The 21,790-nt window shown below is 44.1% G+C and overlaps 1 protein-coding gene across 6 annotated transcripts; it reads left to right on the top strand.

Moving 5' to 3' along the window:
- The first annotated feature begins 5,212 nt into the window (after window positions 1-5,212).
- Window positions 5,213-21,674, top strand: dclre1b (DNA cross-link repair 1B). Of its 6 annotated transcripts, none has more exons than XM_072480535.1 (5): window positions 5,213-5,494; window positions 7,710-7,925; window positions 14,725-14,887; window positions 16,478-16,660; window positions 19,180-21,674. In XM_072480535.1, the coding sequence occupies exons 2-5, from the start codon at window positions 7,737-7,739 to the stop codon at window positions 20,415-20,417; spliced, it is 1,773 nt and encodes a 590-aa protein (XP_072336636.1). In that variant the 5' UTR covers window positions 5,213-5,494; window positions 7,710-7,736; the 3' UTR covers window positions 20,418-21,674. The 6 variants fall into 6 exon arrangements, with proteins under 6 accessions (XP_072336636.1, XP_072336638.1, XP_072336635.1 ...); XM_072480534.1 differs by having other exon boundaries at window positions 5,214-5,428; XM_072480537.1 differs by lacking the exon at window positions 7,710-7,925 and having other exon boundaries at window positions 5,213-5,428.
- Window positions 21,675-21,790: the final 116 nt, after the last annotated feature.

The raw sequence follows: 21,790 nt of genomic DNA, 5'->3' as shown, positions 1-21,790 counted from the left end.
ATGTTGGACTCTTTGATCTGTTCTGTTATCCTGTTTCATCGTTCCAGTAGTTTGTATATAATGTTCATTTTGTTGTTGGTGTGACACCCTATTTCTCTGCACCAGGCACCTTCCCGTGTAAATAGATTAGCCTCATGTACATAGTCCTGTTAATAACACGCACACACATAGTCAGGTACATACACTACACGATATTTATTGTCACGCAGGCACATGTTCTTTATATAAAAGGGGGGATGTCAGAATATACACCAGTATATTATGGTGCAGACACACACACACACACTGATGGACATGCAGTGGGACCAATCAGCATACACAACATCACAGCCAATCACCAGTGAGAGCACACGCACCATAAAGACAGGGGACAGGAGAGTTCCCGCTCATTCTAGTAGCAGCCAGCTCGGAGCACAGAGCTCACAGCCTGCAACACAGACATTCACCAGTGCTGAGTGCATCACCTGGTTAGGACTAGGCAAGGGTCAACAGTTAAAGCTGCTATTGCATTTACCCACAGTTCAAGTATGTTAATATAGTTAACCTTATAATAAAATAGAGTTGCACCACTTCCAGTGTTGGTGACCTGTTTGTGATCCAGAACACCCAACACATCAGGACAGACTAGCGACACTGGACAAACTGAAGGAGGAGCTGGAACTACCGACAGGGCAGGAAAGTAGATACCTACAGGTAAAGCACTTTCTCCACAAGGGGACAGTCGGATACCCCAGCGCCCCGGAGACCACATTACTAGAGGGCCTGAGAAACACGGGCAGTAAGGAAGGGGGAAACTGCGGGAAAATCTACGGACAGCTACTGGGCAGGGCGAGACTGCCACTGGATGAAGCCAGACGGAAATGGGAAGATGAACTGGGGACAGACGTGGGCTGGGGACTCTGGAGGGAAACACTTAGCAGGGCAAACTCCACCTCCTCCTGTGCAAGGCTCAGGCTCATGAAGTTTAAAGTGGTGCACAGAGTGCACCTGACCACAACCCGAATGAGCAGGTTCTTCCCGGAGGTGGAGGATAAATGTGAACCGTGCCAGAGGGGCCCAGCCAACCACACCCACATGTTTAGGGCCTTTCCCTAACTTGCAGGGTTCTGGACAGCCTTCTCCGACGCAATGTCCAAGGCTGTGGGGGTGAGGGTGGAGTCCTGCCCGAGAGTGGCAATCTTCGGGGTATCCGAACAGCCAGAGCTACACATGGGGAAGAGGGCCGATGCCCTAGCTTTCACTTCCCTAATCGCACTCCGGGAAATCCTGCTCGACTGGCGATCAGCAGCACAACCCACAGCTGCAGACTGGCTGGCAGACCTGGTGAAATTTCTCCACTTGGCGAAGATCAAATACACCATCTGAGGATCGGAAGAGGGCTTCCTCAAAACCTGGGACAATTCGTCAGCCTGTTCCAAGCGCTGTTCAAAGCCAACAGCGAGTAAGGGAAAAGTGAGAGGTGGGAGAAGACAGACAGCAACACACAACTCTGGGGGAGGAAGAGAGGAGAGAACTCAGGGGATCTACAGGGAGAAGCACGGAGGGAGGGGGAGGGGGGGCGGAAGCCAACCCCCACCCCCCCCCCCCCCCCCCACCTCCCGCAACCCGCAAGGCAGGCAGCAGAAAGCATAAAAGGAAGGGGGGGGGGGGAGAAGGGGAGAATAGGAGCCAGGGGATAGGACACCCTGAACAAAAAAAGAGGATACCAAAGAGGGGCCGGGGGTTCGGGGGGGGGGGGGGGGGGGGGCAGGGAGAAGGGAAGGGGGGAAGGAAGTCACACGTAGGCAGACAATATCAATCTGTATATAAGAGCCACACGTGCTGTAAGTATTAAAAGTGTTACTGTGTACAAATTGAAAATACCAGTAAAAATGTATCCCTTTAAAAAGCTAGTATATCTTCATGGATGAAAGCATAATCTCTGTGATTTCATTTGCCAACATGGTGAGGTTGGCATCATTCTGATGGAGTTGGAAATGGGCCCAGTATAATGGAACCAGCAGACGTGTAGATGGTCCACGAGGCAGCAATGTCTTTGACTCAGGAGGCCTAGCAGTATTCTTATGGAAACAGGTGGGGAACTCAAATACCTTGGAGTTAGATGAAGTGAGATTGCAAAGAGAGTTGAAAGACTGTTAACTTTAGAACAGGCATTGAGTGACTAGCAGGGAGCCTTGCTATTGACCCCAATTCAGTCTTGAATTCGAGCATTAATTGCAACGCTGACATTTGTTGCTGAATTGTAGTTGCTCATGGGAAGGTGACATCCTGGAATGACTGCAGGCCGGTATTATGATGGTACTCCCACAATGCTTTTAGATAGGGTGTTTCAGGAGTTTGACACAGCAACAATGAAGATTCATGGCTAAGTATTTAATGGGTGGAAAATATTAGTCATGACCTTCTGGTATGTACTTCCTATTCGTAATGCAAGCTCATAAAATTGTCTCTGAGTCACATTGCGGTTACATTGTGCTAGTAAAATTCCAACTCTGAAACTATTCTTCATGTATGAGACGAGGGATTGGGTGCCAACACTTGTAGGCATGCCTTCAACAACCTAGGTCCTAAACTCTTGAATTCCCTCCCTAATTATCTCCACCTTCCAACTCACTGCTTCTGTCATGTGAGAGTACCTTTCAGACATGGATGTTTAAGCAATGTACCTTTAAGAAAACAGTGATGTCAGAGAGTGGGTGGGGCTGGGCTTTAGGTCAGCCATTTTGCAGGTTTTTAGTTTCAGTTTAAAAAACAGTGGGCGGGATTCTCCGACTCCCCCGCCGGGTCGGAGAATCGCCGGGGGCTGGCGTGACTCCCGCCCCCGCCGTGACCTGAATTCTCTGCCACCAGAGATTCGGCGGGTGCGGGAATCGCGCTGCGCCGGTCGGCGGGCCCACCCCCGCCAATTCTCCGGCACGCGATGGGCCGAAGTCCCGCTGCTTGAATGCCTGTCCCGCCAGTGTGGATTAAACCACCTTTTGAACGGCGGGACAAGGCGGCACGGGCGGGCTCTGGGGTCCTGGGGGGGGGGGGGGGGGGCGCGGGGCGATCCGGCCCCGGGGGGGTGCCCCACGGTGGCCTGGCCCGCGATCGGGGCCCACCGATCCGCGGGCGGGCATGTGCCGTGGGGGCACTCTTTTTCTTCCGCCTTCGCCATGGTATTCACTATGGCAGAGGCGGAAGAGAACCCCCTCCCCTGCGCATGTGCGGGGATGACATCAGCAGCCGCTAACGCTGCTGTCGCCCGGCGAAGACCTTTCGGCCCCGGCTGGCGTGGCGCCAAAGGCCTTTCCCGCCAGCCGGTGGAGCGGAAACCGCTCCGGCGCGGGCCTAGCCCCTCAAGGTGAGGGCTTGGCCCCTAAAGGTGTGGAGACTTCCGCACTTTTGGGGCGGCCCGACGCCGGAGTGGTTCCCACCACTCCATCACGGCGGGACCCCCCGCCCGCCGTGTAGGGGAGAATCCCGCCCAGTGTGTGTGTGTGTGTCTGTGTTTTTCCAGAGAGCTGCAAGTTTTAAAAGAACTGAGTGAGTGTCTGTGTTTTGCAGGGAACTGGATATCTGCCATGAAAGACTATCTCTGGATCATTTGAGTGATTTAAAGTAAAGCCTTTAACCTGATGTGATTTTGTTTAAAGGTGTTACGTCTCTTGGAAGTTTGAAGGAACATTTTAAGGAAGTATTTACTGTTGCAATATTTTCTGAGTTGTCTTTGAATAAGGGGTGTTAAGAGATCCAATGTTTATTTAAGATGTTGAGTTCATGGAATAAACAGTGTTTTGTGTTTAAAAACCCACGTGTCCATAATTGTAATCCCACACCTAGGGAAAAGCCGTGTGCTCGGAAAAGCAACAAATCCATTAAAGGGTGAGGTTGGTTGAACTTCATGATACATTTTGGGGTTCTGAAAACACCTTGCCAATAACACTTCCTTTAAGATGCTCATTCTCTTTCACCAAGCTTTTGGCCAACTGCCTCATATTGCCTTATGTGGCTTGGTGTCAAAGTTTGCTTGCTAATGTCCTGTGAAACATCCTGGGGTATTTTCTTACATTAAAGTTGCTATACAAATACAGATTGTTGTTGAGTGACTTCCGATAATGTATTTAATCATGGAAGACATCGAATGTGAATTTTTCCACATAAATTTAATACATTATTTAAGAGTGGGGTATTTACCTGTGGTGATATGCATCACTGTAAATACACAAGGGGTTAATGTAAATACACTACAACTAAGTAAACACTAGAGGGAGCACCAGAGACATCATGGCATGACATGCAGCTAATGAACACATAGAATAGGACACGACCAATGGGCAGTCAAGACACCCAAAGGTGACACTACCACAAGGGGGCAACCCATATATAAGGACAGGGCACACATGCTCTGTCTCTTTCCACAGGCGACACTCAGAGAGTATGACAGGGGCAGATCAGAAGCATCACACTCACCACGTGGCTTAGAGCAGACAGGTTCGTTAGACTGAGTTACTATAGCAAGATTAGCAGGAGAGTCGACCTCATAGAGAACTGTGCTGATGGTTCAATAAATCACATTGAACTTACTTCAAAGTCTGAAGTATCTTTTGGTCAAAGCTGCATCGAGTTGCAGCCTGTTATCCCAGAGTACATAACACATCATTACCCATGTCAGCTAATTGCAGCTGCGTAGAAATAGTTACATGTTAGCTAGCTGCGGTTTACACAGGCACCACACATGGTATAGATTACCTTGTACATCTTACCAGTATAGGATTTTGTTTAGATGAAACCACAAGTAACAGAGAGAGGCTGCAATTATTGTGTTTATACAGTGGAATGCAGACCAATTAATTTCGGAAAATATAGAGCACTTCATACGATTAAGCGACTTTGTTCTTGCAGCCAAAATATGTCCTTCCCATTGAATGTTTAAAGTAAACCTAGCAGTTGTTCGGTTTGATTATTTCTATTTATTTAAAAAAAACAAGCAGCATTATTTTGGTGCAGATCAATTCGGACGATGTTTCTGTGAGGTACAGGATATTTTCCTGTATTCTGTCGTGTCAGCACCATGTACCATGCACACTTGATAGAGCAGTTACTGCAGTGGCCCTCCTGCTGATCTGAGGCTCTGTCTGGCTTACTCCGCAGTTTATCTCCAGCGGGTGCAGTACTGGCCAACGCCAAGTCCTCCGCCCCAGGGGGCGCTCATGTCAACACGGCGTTCAAACTGGAAAGACGCGCGCCTTCTGCTGTCGGCCTGGCCGGTTGAGTGGACAGCCTCTCTCGGAGCCGCAGGCTGAGTGGCCAGTACAGGTGTCTTTCAAACACAAAGTGAAGCCCGCGGTCGGCGGCGGGAAAAGGATGTAATGACGGTTAAAGAGCGGTGGGAGCTCAGCTGTTAATTTTAACAGGACGTGGTTCCCGGCTGAAAACAAATATTCAGGTGATTGGAAATCAACTCCGCCCCTCCCACCCGGGGTGACAGACACAGGCCTCAACCCACCCAAAGGTGCTGTCTCTTGTGATGAGGAGTCATTGGTGGGACGTCTTCATGGGTGCTCTGTCTAATGGATGAGGGGATGTTTTTTTTAATGGGTGCTGTGGTCATTGGGAGTGGGTGTTTTCATAGAATTTACAGTGCAGAAGAAAGCCATACGGCCCATTGAGTCTGAACCGGCCCTTGGAAAGAACACCCTACCCACACCTCCACCCTATCCCTGCAACCCAGTAAGCCCACCTAACCTTTTTTTGGGACACTAAGGGCATCTAGTACAGCCAATCCACCTAACCTGCACACCTTTGGACTGGGAGGAAACCGGAGCACCCGGAGGAAACCCACGCAGACACTGGGAGAAAGTGCAAACTCCGCACAGACAGTGACCCAAGCCGGTAATCGAACCGGGGACCCTGGGGCTGTGAAGCAACTGTGCTACCGTGCCCCCGCTGGCTGCTGTGTCCACTGTGGGTGGGTGTTTGTTTTATGGGTGCTGTGGTGAATGGGGGGGGGGGGGGAAGGTTTATGGGCGCTGTGGCCAATGGTGGGGGAAGGGTTTGTTTTATGAGTTCTTTGACCCATTTTTTTTTGGGGGGGGGAGGGAGTTGCTTTATGGCTGCTGTGGCCAGTGGTGGGGGAGGGGTTTGCTTTATAGATGCTGCCCCACTGGTGGGGATGTGGCAGCTCAAACGTGCAGACTGGTGACTGTTAGGGTGCTGTTGATGGGTGCAGTGAGCCCACTGATGGTATGTGATCCCTGGGGGTGTTGAGTGACCAGAGGTGGCAATCTGGATCATGCATGCATTGTGCCCACTAATTCGGTCTGGCTGATTGCATTGAGGACCCATGACCACACCCGACTTGCATTGTAGCAAAATCATCACCGGAATGGAGGCTGACTTTCCTAGGTGACCCAGGAACACTTGCAGCAAGGGATTTGGCTGTGCATTGAAAATAGAGCAACCCTCCAAAATATATTGGGAGTTTGGGGATAGGGGGTAAGGATGGAGAAAATGGGCACTTGTATTGACATTGGCCTTGGTGCTCAGAAACAGGATCATCAAGATAAAGTGGGGGGGGGGGGGTGGTTCTCAAGATTAACTCAACTATGTGAGGATGGGAACCTATGTTGACTGGTGTTGCAGGACTGTTTAGTAGATAATTTCCACTTAACATTGTTCCACTTCGCTTCATGCAAATACAAGACATTCTGCTGTTCACTATGATTGTGGCTGATCATCTACTCGTGGGGGAGTGGAGAGAGAGGCAAATTTTGCAGCTGTCCTCGACACTTATGGCTACTTTGGTGGGAGAGATGCAGGTACCAAACTTTGGGAACCCAAGGGAAGTATCAACCTTGAAGAAGGGTAGTATCCAGTGCTTGGAGTTTTAACAGCCAAGACATTTTGACTTTTCTGTAATAAGATTCCTTCAACACCTTTAACCTGGAAGTGGCCATTTACAGAGGCACCTGTGTACAAATCCGATACTGCAGATGCATTATATAAAGACATTTCCAATTAAGGGGAAATGTAGTGTGGCCAATCCACCTACATTGCACATCTTTGGGTTCTGGGAGTGAGACTCACGCAGACATGGGGAGAATGTGCAAACTCCACACAGGCAGTGACCTGGGCCTGGGATCGAATCCGGGTCCTTGGTGCCGTGAGGCAGCAGTGCTAACCACTGTGCCACCATGCTGCCTAGCAGATGCACTTTGACTGCTTTTTAAAAAATAATCTGAGCCAGATATGAGGCTGTTCAGCGCATTTTGAAATGGAATCTTGAGACCCTTCCTGTGCTTTTATTATATAATAGATAAGTTGAAGCCTGTAGAGGGATTGGACAGCTTAGCATGCTAATTCCTAAATTGGAATCTATTGAGAATAATTGGGTGAAGGGCTACTTTGTGTTGGAGAGGTTGTTTAGCTCAGTTGGCTGGTCGGCTGGTTTGTGATGCCGAGGATGCCAACAGCGAGAGTTCAATTCCTGTATCGGCTGAGGTTACTGTGAAGGCTCCGTCTTCTCAATCTTGCACCTCACCTGAGGTGTGGTGACCTTCAGGTTAAATCACCACCAGTCATCTCTGTCTCTCAAAGGGAGAGCAGCATATGGTCCTCTGGGACTATGGTGACTTTCACTTTGTGTTGGTCCAGCAGTAATAGACTAACTACACGTTTGGTTGTTTTTACAGTGTGATAGATGTTAAAGTATATCTTATCTTGTTTAGGCATTGGCTGTTCAGGATTACTGAGCAATGAATGGAACATTGATCCCAAACACTCCATTTGCTGTGGATTTCTGGCAGGTTCGGAAGTGCAGCCATGTCCGTTTGTTCTTCCTGTCCCACATGCACAGTGATCATACTTCAGGTCTGTCCTCTACCTGGTGCAGACCCATATACTGCTCTCCCATTACTGCCAAATTGTTGCGTTGGAAGTTTCAGGTGAGGCAAAGAGGTGAGGATGTCAGACTGTTAGCGTTTCTCGTCTGGCATGAAGATTGTAACCTATGCTGAATATATTCCTGCAAGGGAGTACTGCTAGTTTATATGTTACTTCACTCCTCCAACTGTTCTACACCTGTGATCTCTGAGTGGCCAGCTGTTCAGCTGCAGAAGATCCAACAGTTGAATGTTATGACCGAGTGCACCGTCTTTCTCCATTCTGCTACTCCATGGGTCACGGCATACAATTAAATGATTTTCTCAGCTAGTTATACGTCCAAATATGTGCTTCGCTTATTAATCTCCAAATGCCCACTCAAGGTTAAAGGTCTTCAATAACGAACAAAATTATATGTTTATCATAAAACCAGTCCTGTCAAGTAGAAAGGCAAAGCTTATTAATATACAGTATGGAATATGAAAGGAAAATAATTACTCTTTCCATATTCCATATGTCAATTGGACATTCTGAACTCCCCTTCAGTGTCACTGAACAGGTACCAGAATGTGTCGACTATGGGGCTTTTCACAATAACTTCATTGCAGTGTTAATGTAAGCTTACTTGTGACAATAAAGATTATTATTATTATTGTTATAGTGAGGTCAATTCCAGCCCCACGTGACCTGGAGTCGCAACACAAGTGAAATTAGATGTTATTTGAAAAATACCTGAGGACTTTGGCTATCCCCATAAACTCTTTTGTTATATCATATTATTAACTGCAGTCAGCAGGTTTGTAAATTTAATACACAAATAACCTTTTATTTTTTTTAACAGTAATACAAGTAAACTGACAAAAATGTAACTGACTACCTAATACCCCCTTTCCCTATATATACACACAATCAGGATCTCTGATGCACTAGGGTGGCTCCAATTAAAGTCCTTTAAGAGTTCAAGATTTTGTTTTGCTACTTCTTCCTTCTAGGCTTTAGATGGTTTTCTCTGGCAAAGATGTCTACTTTCTCTGTAGATTCAAGATCATTTCAAATATATAGTGAAGATGTCCCCGGCACTCACTGGTTTTAGAACAATAAAGCAGTTCTTTACTTCAGCAGTTTATATGTTACTTTGCTCCTCCAACTGTTCTACACCTGTGAACTCTGAATGGCCAGCTGTTCAGCTGCAGAAGATCCAACAGTTGAATGTTACGATCGAGATGCGAGGAGTGCACTGTCTTTCTCCATTCTGCTGCTCCATGGGTCACGGCATACAATTAAATGATTTTCCCAGCTAGTTATAGGTCTAAATATGCTTTACTTATTAATCTCAGAATGCCCATTCAATGCACGTCTTCAATAAAGAACAAAATTATATGTTTATCATAAAACCAGTCCTGTCAAGTAGAAAGGCAAAGCTTTACAGTATGGAATATGATAAGTAAAATAATTACTCTTTCCAAATACCCTAACACTCACACCAAAAAATAAATTAAAATTGAGAAATTCTGCTAAATGATGGAAAGTCAGTGGTTCAAGGGGAAAGGATAGAAAGAGAGTTCCTTCTTTCAAGGTCTAATCACGTCTGCCCAGATCTCTCAGAAGCATCACACAGGAATCAATCACTGATTGTTGTCAGCCTGAATACTGTCCCTGACAAACCCACAAGTTGCCAGCCAGCCAATCGAACCAACTTCCTTCACAGCTAGTTTTTAAAATTCCCTCCGTGCCGAAGAGTCTTTTCTCTCCAAAATACAAAATCCGAAACACACTGTCCTGACTCGCATGCTGCCTCAGCTTAAGACCACTGCTTAAAGGCACATTCTGGATATGGGTCCATGGACCAAAAAACACCCCCAATAAAATTACTTAATTACCTTTTCTTGTACAGTGCTGTCCTTTCCAATGAACAGCATCAAGTGCATTTACTGTTTCCCATTAAGAAAAATCCTGCTCCATTAGTTATACATAAAGATGTGTGAAATGGCTTGTTGTCCCAGCTGTGATGTTGGTGACAAAGAAGTTGCCCTGAGGTCATTAAGAGTCAATGATGCTGTGTGGAATTTTAATTAGATGTAGAACAGACCTAGTGGGAACAGCAGATTCCCTTTCCTGAAGGACAATGAATCAGTTGCATTGTTATAACTATACAGTACCTTTAATAGTAACTTCCTGCTATTTGCCCACACATGCCCAAAATATTGAATCTGGTTTTCCAGTGTACTGTGGTGAGATTGTGAGCTCAGATTTCTGGACTGCTAATTCAGTTCCATAACCATTAGACCATTGTAATGCCTCTCTTACCACCCACCCTATATATTTTTTCACCTCCCTTTTACATCTGAATTTCATCTGGACCTTAAGCTGCTTTATCTCTCCCCTGAGCTTCTTTCTCTGCATTCCCAAGTTTCATTGTAGATTCCGATTACGAAAGTGATTTTTTTCCACTCCGTCCCTTTCGTTTCTCATTCCACCACACTAAAATTGCCGCGGGCTGCTCAGATTTGCTCCAAATCCCACTTTGACCGTTCCTTGAGCCTTTTGGCTCTTTTCCATTTTTGAACATGCCATTCTTTATTATTGTGTCCAACTTTCCTTCAGAATTCTCCACTTCTATATTTGTGAGGCTCGTGGATGCTTTTCTCACTAAAATGCTCTGTTTGGTGCCCTTCCTCGGTTTCTGCAGTGAGTGATTCCTTTATCTTCAGTAATTTCAAGTTCCACCTTCCCTATCATCACTGATTCCCTTGTTTCCTTCAACTTCACTTCCAAATTGATTCCCCCACCACTTCGAAGCCCAACCCCTGAACAGAGACACCTGGTTCTAAGCTCGAACGTATCTAGTTGTGACATGCCTAATAATTCACTCCATTTTTTTAATGCTGTGCATTCTCTTCTTGGCTAAATACAGTTATTACTATAAAATGTTCTTTAATTACTCCAAGCATTTCTAAACTCCTATTGTTTGCTACCGATGTCACCCCTTTCATTTTCTCTACCATTTCCCTTCTTCCTTTTTTCACATTTTGAATGGGCTGTATCAAAAATCTGGACTTTCTCAAAAATCAAAGCTATTTGAATTAGGACCTGTACCTGTGACTGACTGCCCTGGTCCTTCCATCTCTGCTCCAATCACTTGCCCCTACCATTAATCAATGCATCTTTTTTCTTCTATCTTCACTATGAAATTTGCCTTGATCCCCTCCTCTCTTTGTTCCTCATCATACAGCTTTGCCACTCAGCCATGGATCATCATCAACCGAATTCTATTTTCTGGTTTGATCCCAATTTCTTCCAAAACATCAGTTACCACTCACTAAAAATATATTAAATCCTGTTTTCCCCCTCTTTGATTACCATCCCAATTGTTTCTGCCATCTGCAATGTGCTAATACACATTACTTCACAATTGGTTGCCCACCTCCCCTATTATTTAATTTTCTTCATGAGCACAATACACTGGGCTATATAGTATTAAGTAATGGGTTAAGAGACGTTGCAATTAGTTGTCTCATTTATGTTAAGTATCCATTAATTGACACTGATATGTAAAGGGGCTTCAGGTGGCCTCTGTCAGGTGATGTGTAGTTAGAGTTTGTGCAAAGTCTGTTGGAATGAAATAAACGTGTGTTGGTGAAAAAGGAACAGAACTTTAGACTCTTCATATCAGCAACTAAAACGTCTAACATATAGAAGCTGCATATTTTGAGATTATGTCACTTCATCTTGCTTGCCTTTATGGTCTCTTCACTGGCAGTCCAGGTTTGTGGCACTGGGATCTCCTAGTTTTGTTTGTACTTTTCCAGGTAGCCAGGGCCCTACTTTTCCATCTACAATACGAACTTCATCACTGACCCATCTTTTTCAATTCCAAGGTTGTTGTATCATTTTCCTACTGCGGTACAGACAATAAAGGTGGAATTTTCCATTCTGGACACTAATTGCGGTAATGGGCGGGGAGGTTGGTGTGATTCCCGCATGGATGGCTGAAGATATGCAATCTTCCTCTTTTCAGTGCATTAATTATTCATCAGCAAGGAGCTTGGCGAAACTCATGGTGACGCAGGCAGGACGTCACCTGCCCCACTGTTATTTCAAGAGATCGAAGGTCAATATAAAAACAGGACCTAGATAGACATTTACTCACTGTAGCTCAGGTGTTTTGGCAGAGAAGACAATGGCACCGAAGCAAAGCAAACCCTCTGCACCATGGTTCAGGAAAACCTCCCTGTGACTCTTCAGGCCATCCAGGAAAGTCAGGAGGCCCTCTTCCGAAGGATGGGAGCAGGATGTCCTTGCACCGGACTATGTCATTCCATGCTCATTCCCACTCCCTATCCATGATGCTGAATTAGGGAAGGAAGGATCAATTTGAAAACTTGCAAATCTCTACGAGAGGGATATGATGGCAGAGGTGTTTTAAAAATTAATTCAAGGGATGTGGGCATCACTGGCTTTGTCAACATTATTGCCCATTTTGATTTCTTCAGAAGGTGGTGGCGAGCTGCCTTCTTGAACCGCTAGGCATTCATGGATTTTGGCCCAGTGACAGTGAAGGAACAGCGATATTTTTAAGTTGGTGTAGTGAATTGCTTGGAGGGGAGCAATTAATAAGGCAGCCACTCTCACTTCACTTCTGGAGTTCAGCTTCTTTGTCCACATTTGAACCCATGTGACTGCTGCCCTTGTCCTTCTAGATGGCAGTGGGCGTGGGTTTGGAAGGCACTGCCAAAGAAGGTTTGGTGAGTTGTGGTGCATCTTGTAGATGGTACACACTGCTGCCGGTGTTGGAGAGAGTGAATGTTTGTGGATGATGTGTCTATCAAATGGGCTGCTTTGTCCTGGATGATAACTTTATTGGGCTTGCACTCATCCAGGCAAGTGGAGAGCATTCCTCACTTGTGCCTTATTGATTGTGGACCTGCTTTGCGGAATCAGGAGTTGAGTTACTTGCTACAGTATTCCTAGCCTTGGACATGCTCTTGTAAGCACAGTATTAATGACCTGCTATTGTAGCCGCAACATTTATACGGCTGGTCCGGTTGAGTTTCTGGTCAATTCTAATCCTCAGGATGTTGATAGTGGGAGATTCTAGGGGACTTTCACAGTAACTTCATTGCAGTGTTAATGTAAGCCTACTTGTGACAATAATAAACATTATTAATTATTCAGTGATGGTAAAGCCATTGAATCCTCTTTGTTGGAGATGGTCATTGCAAGGCACCTGTGCGGCACACATGTTACTTGCCACTAATCATCCCAAGTCTGGATATTGTCCAGGTTTTGCTGCATTTGGACATGGATTGCTTCAATATCTGAGGAGTCATGAATGGTATTGAACATTTTGCAATTATTACTGAACACCCCTTCTTCTGACCTTTTATGATGGAAGGAAGGTTACTGATGATGCAGCTGAAGATGGCTGGGCCTAGGACACTACCCTGAGGCATTCTTTCCGTGATGTCCTGGAGCTGAGCTGATTGAAGTCCAACAATATCAATCATCATCATTCATGCAAGATATGACTCCAACCAGCAGAGAGATCCCCCCTCCCGATTTCTCATTAACTCCAGTTTTACTAAGGTACTTTGATGCCTCACTCGTTCAAATACAGCCATGTTCAGGCAGCCACTCTCACTTCACTTCTGGAGTTCAGCTTCTTTGTCCACATTTGAACCAAGGCTAATAAGGCCAGGAGCTTAGTGACCCTAGCGGAAGCCAAAGTGAGTGTCAGTGAGTAGGTTATTGTTAAGCAAGTGCCGCTTGATAGCATTGTTAATGACCCCTTCTACTATACTGATGTCGCTTTGGACTGCACACTGACCTTCATGCCATACCTGAAAGCCTCAGCTAAACTGAAGACTCTCAATAATTTGATCAGCAAACTAGCAGGAACCTCCGGGGGAGCTAACACTAGAACACAGAACTTTAAGAGCCTCCTCTTTGGCTCTTAATGATTGGTTGGCTGGTGACCAATAGATTGGCCAGGGACAGTATCCTGCCCGTCAGCAGACAGCTATTGGGTGCCAGATGGGGTTTTCAGAGGACCCAGGAGGAAGCCTCTGGACTCCGAAAGTGGAAGTTTTGTTGCTCTGTCTCTCTCTCTCTCTCACTTTCTGTCGCTTTGTTTGACCATGCACTAGCCCGGGTGTCGTAGCAATGGTCACCAATACTGAGATTAGTTTTCACTTCCAGACTTATTAATTGAATTCAAATATCACCAGATGCTGTGGTGAAATTTGAATCTTGTCTACAGAACATTAGCCCGGACCCCTGGAATACTAGTCAGAAACATTACCACTAAATCAACACCTCCCCAGAAGCTCTCTAAAGATGCCTCCACCTCCTTTGTCTCTGCTTTCAAAAGCTTACTAGCAACTTCTTTTCAACTGCTCTTTCAGCCTCACCCATTTTTTTTTTCTTTTTTCCTTTTTCTTCTTTTAAAAAATAAATTTAGAGTACCCAATTATTTTTTTTCCAATTAAGGGGCAATTTAGCGTGGCCAATCCACCTAATCTGGGTTGTGGGGGTGAAACCCACGCATACACGGGGAGAATGTGCAAACTCCACACGGCTAGTGACCCAAGGCCGGGATTCGAACCCGGGTCCTCAACGCCGTAGGCAGCAATGCAAACCATTGTGCCACGTGCCGCCCCTGCCTCATGCACTTAAGTCGATTTCATTTTTGAGTCTTTAAAGTTCTTTTTGTCAGGAACGCATTGTATCTCCCCGTCTTTGTCTTAACTTTGAACTCATTTTAGCATTACAGATGTGATTTAGAGTGTGACAAAAGTCCAGTTTGATTATAGTTGGTTAACATGTCTCCAATATATCAGCTGTTTTTTTTTCTTTCATCAGGTAGATGAAATCTGGATCCACCCATTAGAGTTAGAGAGCCACCTCTTGAAGCTTGACGAAATTGGCAAAGAGACTATGACCGTGACATTGATTGACAGCAATCACTGTCCAGGCTCTGTCATGTTTCTCTTTGAAGGTTATTTTGGCACAGTTCTGTACACTGGTATGGCAAATATTTTTACTTTTTTCTTTTTAATATTTTCAAAATTGAATGTATGCAGTGATTATCTGTGGTAAATTATTTGTATACTCATCATTGAAAGGCCAAGTTATGCTAAATGTGACAAAAGGAAGTTGATATCCCTATCTAAGCTATGTTGAGTGGGAATAAGGCATTATTCAGAGGCTGCTGTGTCATTTTGCAGAGGGTAGGGGTTAGGAAGGCCTTGGTAACCTGAAAGTAATCTGTTTTAAGGATGGTGTCTGGCCTCCGAGGAGCTGAACCTTCCCAGGAAATGGAAAATTTATATTTATCTAAAGTACAGAGAAGTATTTTAAATTCAATGGCTACAGGTTGAAAATAGATTAAGTTTTATGATATTTAAAATGAACTGTTACTACTATACTGATTTTTAAGTTGTGAGAAGGCCTTTACTAAAGGTTGCAGGCTGAATATTCATATTGCCACTCCCTTTTAGCTTTGAACTTGTTCATTTTGGTCAAACAACAGGGCATGTCATACTGCTCCTTTGTCCCTTCAAATATAATGAAAATTCCAATCTTTTTATTCATCCCAGTAGGCTGGAGCATATTACTTCTCATTGTGCCAAAATAAAAAGTTCTTCAAAACTTTCATCCCAAATAAATCCTTAAAAGTACATAAGATTACACCCTTGGCAGGGATAAGGAGATAGCTGGGCAGAGAGAATTTGAATGTGTCACAGTGAAAGGGATGCAGCTGGATAGGAGAGACATAAATAACAAAGGACTGGAAGTTTGGAGTTAAAATATATATTTTAAGCAATCTTTTTCAGATCACTGTAGCTTTAGAAGTAACTGGACACTATGCAGCTGGTGAATCAAATTTTCTGGCAACCATGCACAAGAGTCATGTTATCCAGTACAGATTTTTTTATTCCGTATCTTCAGGAGCTGAAAATAAACTCTCAGCAATTAGCCTAAGTAGATTTCAGTGCCCTACAGTTACAGTTATCTTCAAAAATGTAGTCTCGTTGCTAATTAATGTTCCTCCTAGGTAAATGCACAATTGACTCCCAGTCACTCTCACTGACCCGTCTGACTAGCCCTGTCCGACATCTGACCTTACCTAGAAAGGCCCTGACCTGACAACGCTTTTGCGACCTGTCCTGACTACCCCCTGACCTACTCTACCCACCATCCACCCTTTACGGCAGCTGTTGTTGTAAAAAAGGGGGTATGGCTTGTCTTTCTCCTACGCCACAGTGATCTGATGGGGCTCTTGGATGGATACTGCTCTGCATTTCTGAAGAAGTCCGGCTTGGAAGACCCGGTGAAATGTTGAGGTGGGCAAAAGTAGGAGGGAAGCAGCAATCTGTTCATAATTACCATTTTGTGTAAGATCTAGACCATTATTTTAACTACAGCAAAACTGATGATTTATTTATTCAGTGACAAGTTGTCATTTTTTTGCTGAAAAATCGAGATTTGTGTTTTGTTTAATTTGCATTATACTGAAATCAAAGTATGTGAGTAATATAGAAGAAACAAGATATGCTAAAGATCAGCCCAAAGGCACCGATGGAGATTTTGATTTGATTTTTTTTTAATGCAGCGGATTTTCGATACACGCCCACCATGTTTAGCCATCCACCATTGAACACACAAAAACGGATAGATATCTTATATCTGGACAACACGAACTGTGACCCTGAGTCCATGGTGCCTTCTCGTCAAGAAACTACTGAACAGATCAAAGCAATAATCGACGCTCACCCAGAACACAATGTAGTAATTGGTAAGAATGTGGTAACCCTTTAGGTTCCTGCGCCTTGTCTTGATTTAAAGAACTCTGTTCCTTTCCTGCAGTCATTGTTGTGTTGATGAAATATCAGATATGGGTGGCTGATGAAACTTGATGGCGCATGTCTAGTCCCCAATTTGTTTGGATACCTGTGCAAATAGACTAGACGCAGGACACCGACACGTATAATAAAAATCCTCAATATCTGTGTTTGAAGAGGAATCCTCTTGTTTTTTGTCATGTATTTTGCCATATTCACTTCCTTTCTGTGGTGTCACGCAGACAATATGGGTTACACGTGCAGTCTGGGGCTGGCTGCCCAAGGGCTCTGCCACAGTCTGGGGCTAGTTAACATCTAAGAAAATTGCCAGGCGAGTACCCCTCATTGGCAGGCCATTTGTGAAATTGTTCCTGGCATGCCTGACAATCTTCAGCATGGGAGAGGTAAGGGGAGAACGTGCCATAGATTTGAAGAATCCACACAGACATTTGACTAATTATTAAGATCCCCTGTCTGTGAGAAATTACTGCTTTCTTTGCTTATTATGGAGAGTGGAGGTAGTAATTCACACTTGGCTTGTTTGTATCATAATTGTAGCACTTTATCTGAGAAGGTTGTGATGAGCTGCCATCTTGAACAGCTGCAGTCCGTTTGTAGTTACAGCCACAGTGCTTTAGGGAGGGAATTCCAGGATTTTGACCTCGCAATAGTGAAGGAACGGCAAAATATTTTCAATTCAGGATGATGTGACTTGGCGGGGAATTTCCAGATTGCGGTAATCTCATGTAGCTGCAGCCCTTGTCCTACTAGAAGCACTGTTAACTCAACTAGCTCAGATTTCTCGTATTTCATATGGAAAATCTGCTTGAATACGACAATACGATTTCTCGTGTCGAAATACAGAATCCACTGCAGCCCTTGGTCAAATCCCACATAACGCACTGAAGGAGAGTAATTTAAGCAAGAGGATTTTTTTTGGGGGGGGGGCGGGAGAAAGAAATGTTAAGGGGGAGTTTCCTGTAAAGGGCAGGCTGGCTTTGGGTGGGGTGGAGGGGGAGGCAAGAGGAGCTGATTGACAAGCGATGCATTCCTCCCGGAATGTTTTGATGTTTAGCGCTCGCTGTAGCGGTTGGTTTCCTTGGCGATGGCTGCTGCTGGAATACGGAGGGCCCCGTACAGTGACCCCACCCCCCCTCATCTTGAGTTGATTGACCGTTCAAGAGAATTGTTGAAGATTCATATTTGGCTTGAAATATTGGGCGGTTTTAACAGAGGCGATGGGAGGCAGTGGTTGGCGTCGGTACAACACCCACTCGAGACTGGGTTTTTGGGTGGACCTAGTCTGCAGGTGAGTCGAAGGGTACTGATTCATCAGCTGTGGGGGTACGATGCGTGATAATCAGCAAACGATTTTGTGAGTAAGACCAAGTCGGGCTGTTGCTTGACTAGTCTGTGAAACAGCTCTCCCAGTTTTCGCACAAATTCCCAAATGTTGGCAAGGAGGACTTTGCAAGTTTAACAGGGCTGGGTTTGCCGTTGTCATTTCTGGTGCCTCGGTCAATGCCAGATGGTCCATCCAGTTTCATCGCTTTTTATTGACTTTGTAGTGGTTTGATACAACTGAGTGACTTGCTGGACCATTTCAAAGAGCAGTTGAGAGTCAACCAGATTGCTGTTAGTCAGGAGTCACATATAGGCCAGACCAAGTAAGGACAGAAGATTTCTTTCCCTTTTTGAAAAAAGTGTTCTACCCACTCTTGTTTGCCTGCCCCTGCAAACTGTGTTATGGCATACGCAGAATATTATTGGAGTCAGTTGGCTTGTTAATGAGGTAGGCTTCCAAATTTGGCACTTGCCCACCTACCATGCTATGGGGGTGAGCTCGGTGGTGAGTGATAAGATGGCATGCTGGGCACTGCCCTATTTTATACGCCCTCCAGCTGAAAGCACACCCAGTGATCCAATCCTTGGTTTGAGAAATGGAAAAATCACATCAGTGATTTTAGGGAATTTTCTGGATTAGACATTGCAGAAATAGATTTGTATTTTATTCTGTCATAACAATCTTGCCACTGAATATGTAGGCAATGGATTTGAGCCCTATTCCAAAATCTTGAACTCACAGCCTGGTCTGAAACTTTAGGGGTTGCTACACTGTCAACGATACTGTCTGTTGAATAAGATGTTAAATTAATGCTCTGGTGGGCATCATGGTACGTAGAAGAGTTGAACCATAGGCATGGTGTCTTGGCCAATGATTCTAGAATGATACCAAAACTAGATTATCTGAATATTGTCTAATTCTGTTTGTGGCTGTCATTTTTCTTACATTCCAACAATTATGACACTTAAAAAGCACTTAATTGGTTGTGAACATCTTAAGAATGTGAAAGATAGATACCCAATTTCCTCCTTTTATATTTTTGCCGCTCTCCCCTTTTTGTCCTTTTCTCTTGGGTTTTAACCATTTAAACACATTGTATCTGAGTGATGGTTCTATCTATAATTACAGGTCTGTATAACTTGGGCAAAGAATCCTTATTAATAGAGCTGGCCCTGGCATTTAAAACCTGGATTGTGGTGAGTCCTCGGAGACTTCAGATGTTTCAGCTCTTGGGACTCTGCGATGTCTTCACTTCAGAGGTGGGGGCCGGAAGAATCCAAGTGGTAGACCAGAACGAGATTAATCGCTTCAACATGGTCAAATGGAATCAGATGTGTCCCACGATTGCTATTATCCCAACAAGCCGAAGAATAAAGATCTGGCACCGTGATGTACATGTGATTCCCTATTCGGACCACTCTTCATTTCAGGAGTTGCAAGAGTTTGTGGCAAGACTGAAACCCTGCACAATTATCCCTGTAGTGAAAAGTAAGGCATGTGAGGTGTACTTCTACCAGTATCTTAGTCCGTTCAATGAATTGAAGCAAATTCAAGTTCCAGAAACAGTAAAAAGATGTATGCAGGAGAATGCAAAACGCAATAAAAAGCTGCTTCAACAGGACTTCGGGTTAAGAACTCTAAATATTCCAAAGGGTGTAGTGTTTGAGTCACCAGAGAAGACACGGCAAGACAGGAAGATAACTGACAACCTGGCTATAGAAGGGGTAAATTCTGACACGAATGAGGAGCTAATCCAAGTGGAAACGAATAACGACAAAATACAGGTCCCAGCAAAACGTTTCCAGCTGTATTGTAATGAAGCCGATAATCTGAGTACAGATGGGCAGAGTTCTGATATTAATAAGGGTAAATTTTATGAAAAAAAGATGAACAAAACCAAAGTTCCCTTCCTCAAAGAACAGAAATTGAAGGCATCTTTGTTTGGGGTGCCAGTAAAGGCAAGGCAGGCTTCATTACTGAAGTGGTACCAAGATGGGAAATCTGCACGTCACCATTTAGTAAGGCAAAAAACTGGAAACAGTGACCTCCATCTACAGCAATCATCGAGGCTATTACTGGTACCAGCAATGAATGTAAACAAATCATTGGCAGCAACCGTGCCTTGTTCATCACCAGACATTTGTAAGGGACAAGAGAATGGAGAACCACATAAACTTGAAGAATCTGGGTCAGCTTCCATTTTGCCTACTGACAGGACCGGTAAAAGTAAACAAAGTTTAACTGATGAAAGCTGTTTACCAGCAGTTCAGAGTCGGTATTATGCTAGTCTAAAATCTTTTGATGCCATGGTTGAACAATATTTTAAGAAGAGAAACAAAATACTTGTGAAAAACACAGTGGATTAGACTGTCATAGACAATAGGTATGGCCTAAGTGCATGCTGTTTAACCAGCAATTTGGTGCTTTGTAAAAGGACGTTTATTCTCCCTCCCAGTTGTCCATGGTGCTAGTTCACAATTCCTGGGTACTTCCAATTATTTGTGGTGGCTGATGGTGTGTATATATAACTGTTTAAAATTTCTGAAATGCTTAACAAATGCACAAAGCTCAGCACTTCCAAATTGACAATTTTTTTCAGCGAGATTTGCACCCTTCCACTCCATTTTGACGATTCCTGGTCATCAAAGCAGTTGCTTCATCTTTTGAGCAGCTCTGAGAAATGTGACTTTGTTGGTGCACAGTTCCCCATTGCACCATGTCGGAGTATAATTTCCCTTCTCCGTTAAAGTTAGTGAGAAAGTAGACATTGGCTTAAGGATGTAAGTATAAATGGTCCATCACTTTTACTTCATTGCAGTTAGTTAGAACATCAATCTTTGAGCATTGGAGAAAGACTGCTGTATATTATAAACCTGTGACTGGTTTCACTCATTATTGCTGGGCCACAGATGTTTAAAACAGTTTGTACCACGACTAACCTTGCTTTCACTTCCACCTAGCCAAGCATACAAGTTTGATTAATGCAGAATGGTAAATTGCCTTCAATTATAAACAAAAATTTCATTTTATTTGTTCAATTTCTGATTCTTTTATTCAGAGTGAAGAGCTCAATACTGTAGGTTATTGTCATTTCTGAAATAAAACAAAATGCTACAGCCAAGAGAAATTAAAGAGACACCTCCTCAAAGCTGACCGAGTAAGGGAACCAAGTCCTATTATAAAACTGACTAAAACAAACAGGATGAGATAGCAACTAGTAAAGCTTGAGAGTACCAATATATCAGACTGTTCCAAAGAGGTAGCTAATGAGGGAATTGATAGATCATGAATGGATTTATTTTTTAAACATGATTTTCCATATCTAGATTCTTTGTTGAGCAACAGCGAAGTAAATTGATACATCACTGGAAATAACTATTATACCTCAAATTTTTAGCTGTGAACCTCTTGAGGCCAGTTATGCAAAAGCTGATCAGTCTGACTCGCCTTCCAGTAATTTCCCTTACTTTCTACTGGTATCTTTTTTGCTCGATGATACAGCCAAGTTTGGAAATTTATTACATTAAACTGTGCCACCCTAATAGCTTATTAAATATTATGATGTTTAAACACAAAAATAATTACTAAAATTTCCTGAATAAAACGCACATGCTTTCCCTAAACATTTGTGTGAGTATTATACATGGTACAAATCAAAAACAGTTTTTTTTTTTTACAACCGGGTTTATAAACTTAATTTTTGAAAGAAATGATCAAGAAGCTACCGGTAAGTCTTCAA

Source organism: Scyliorhinus torazame, chromosome 17 (genome assembly GCF_047496885.1).
Source record: "Scyliorhinus torazame isolate Kashiwa2021f chromosome 17, sScyTor2.1, whole genome shotgun sequence".
Lineage (NCBI taxonomy): Eukaryota > Metazoa > Chordata > Chondrichthyes > Carcharhiniformes > Scyliorhinidae > Scyliorhinus > Scyliorhinus torazame.
This window is presented reverse-complemented; position numbering and strand designations above follow the sequence as displayed.

Excerpts from the sequence above, each read along its gene's own strand:
- dclre1b (XM_072480535.1), top strand. The coding sequence starts at position 7,737 with ATGAATGGAACATTGATCCCAAACACTCCATTTGCTGTGGATTTCTGG. Across the intron at positions 7,926-14,724 it reads TGTTGCGTTGGAAGTTTCAG|GTAGATGAAATCTGGATCCA; the intron begins GTGAGGCAAAGA and ends TTCTTTCATCAG. Across the intron at positions 16,661-19,179 it reads AGAACACAATGTAGTAATTG|GTCTGTATAACTTGGGCAAA; the intron begins GTAAGAATGTGG and ends CTATAATTACAG.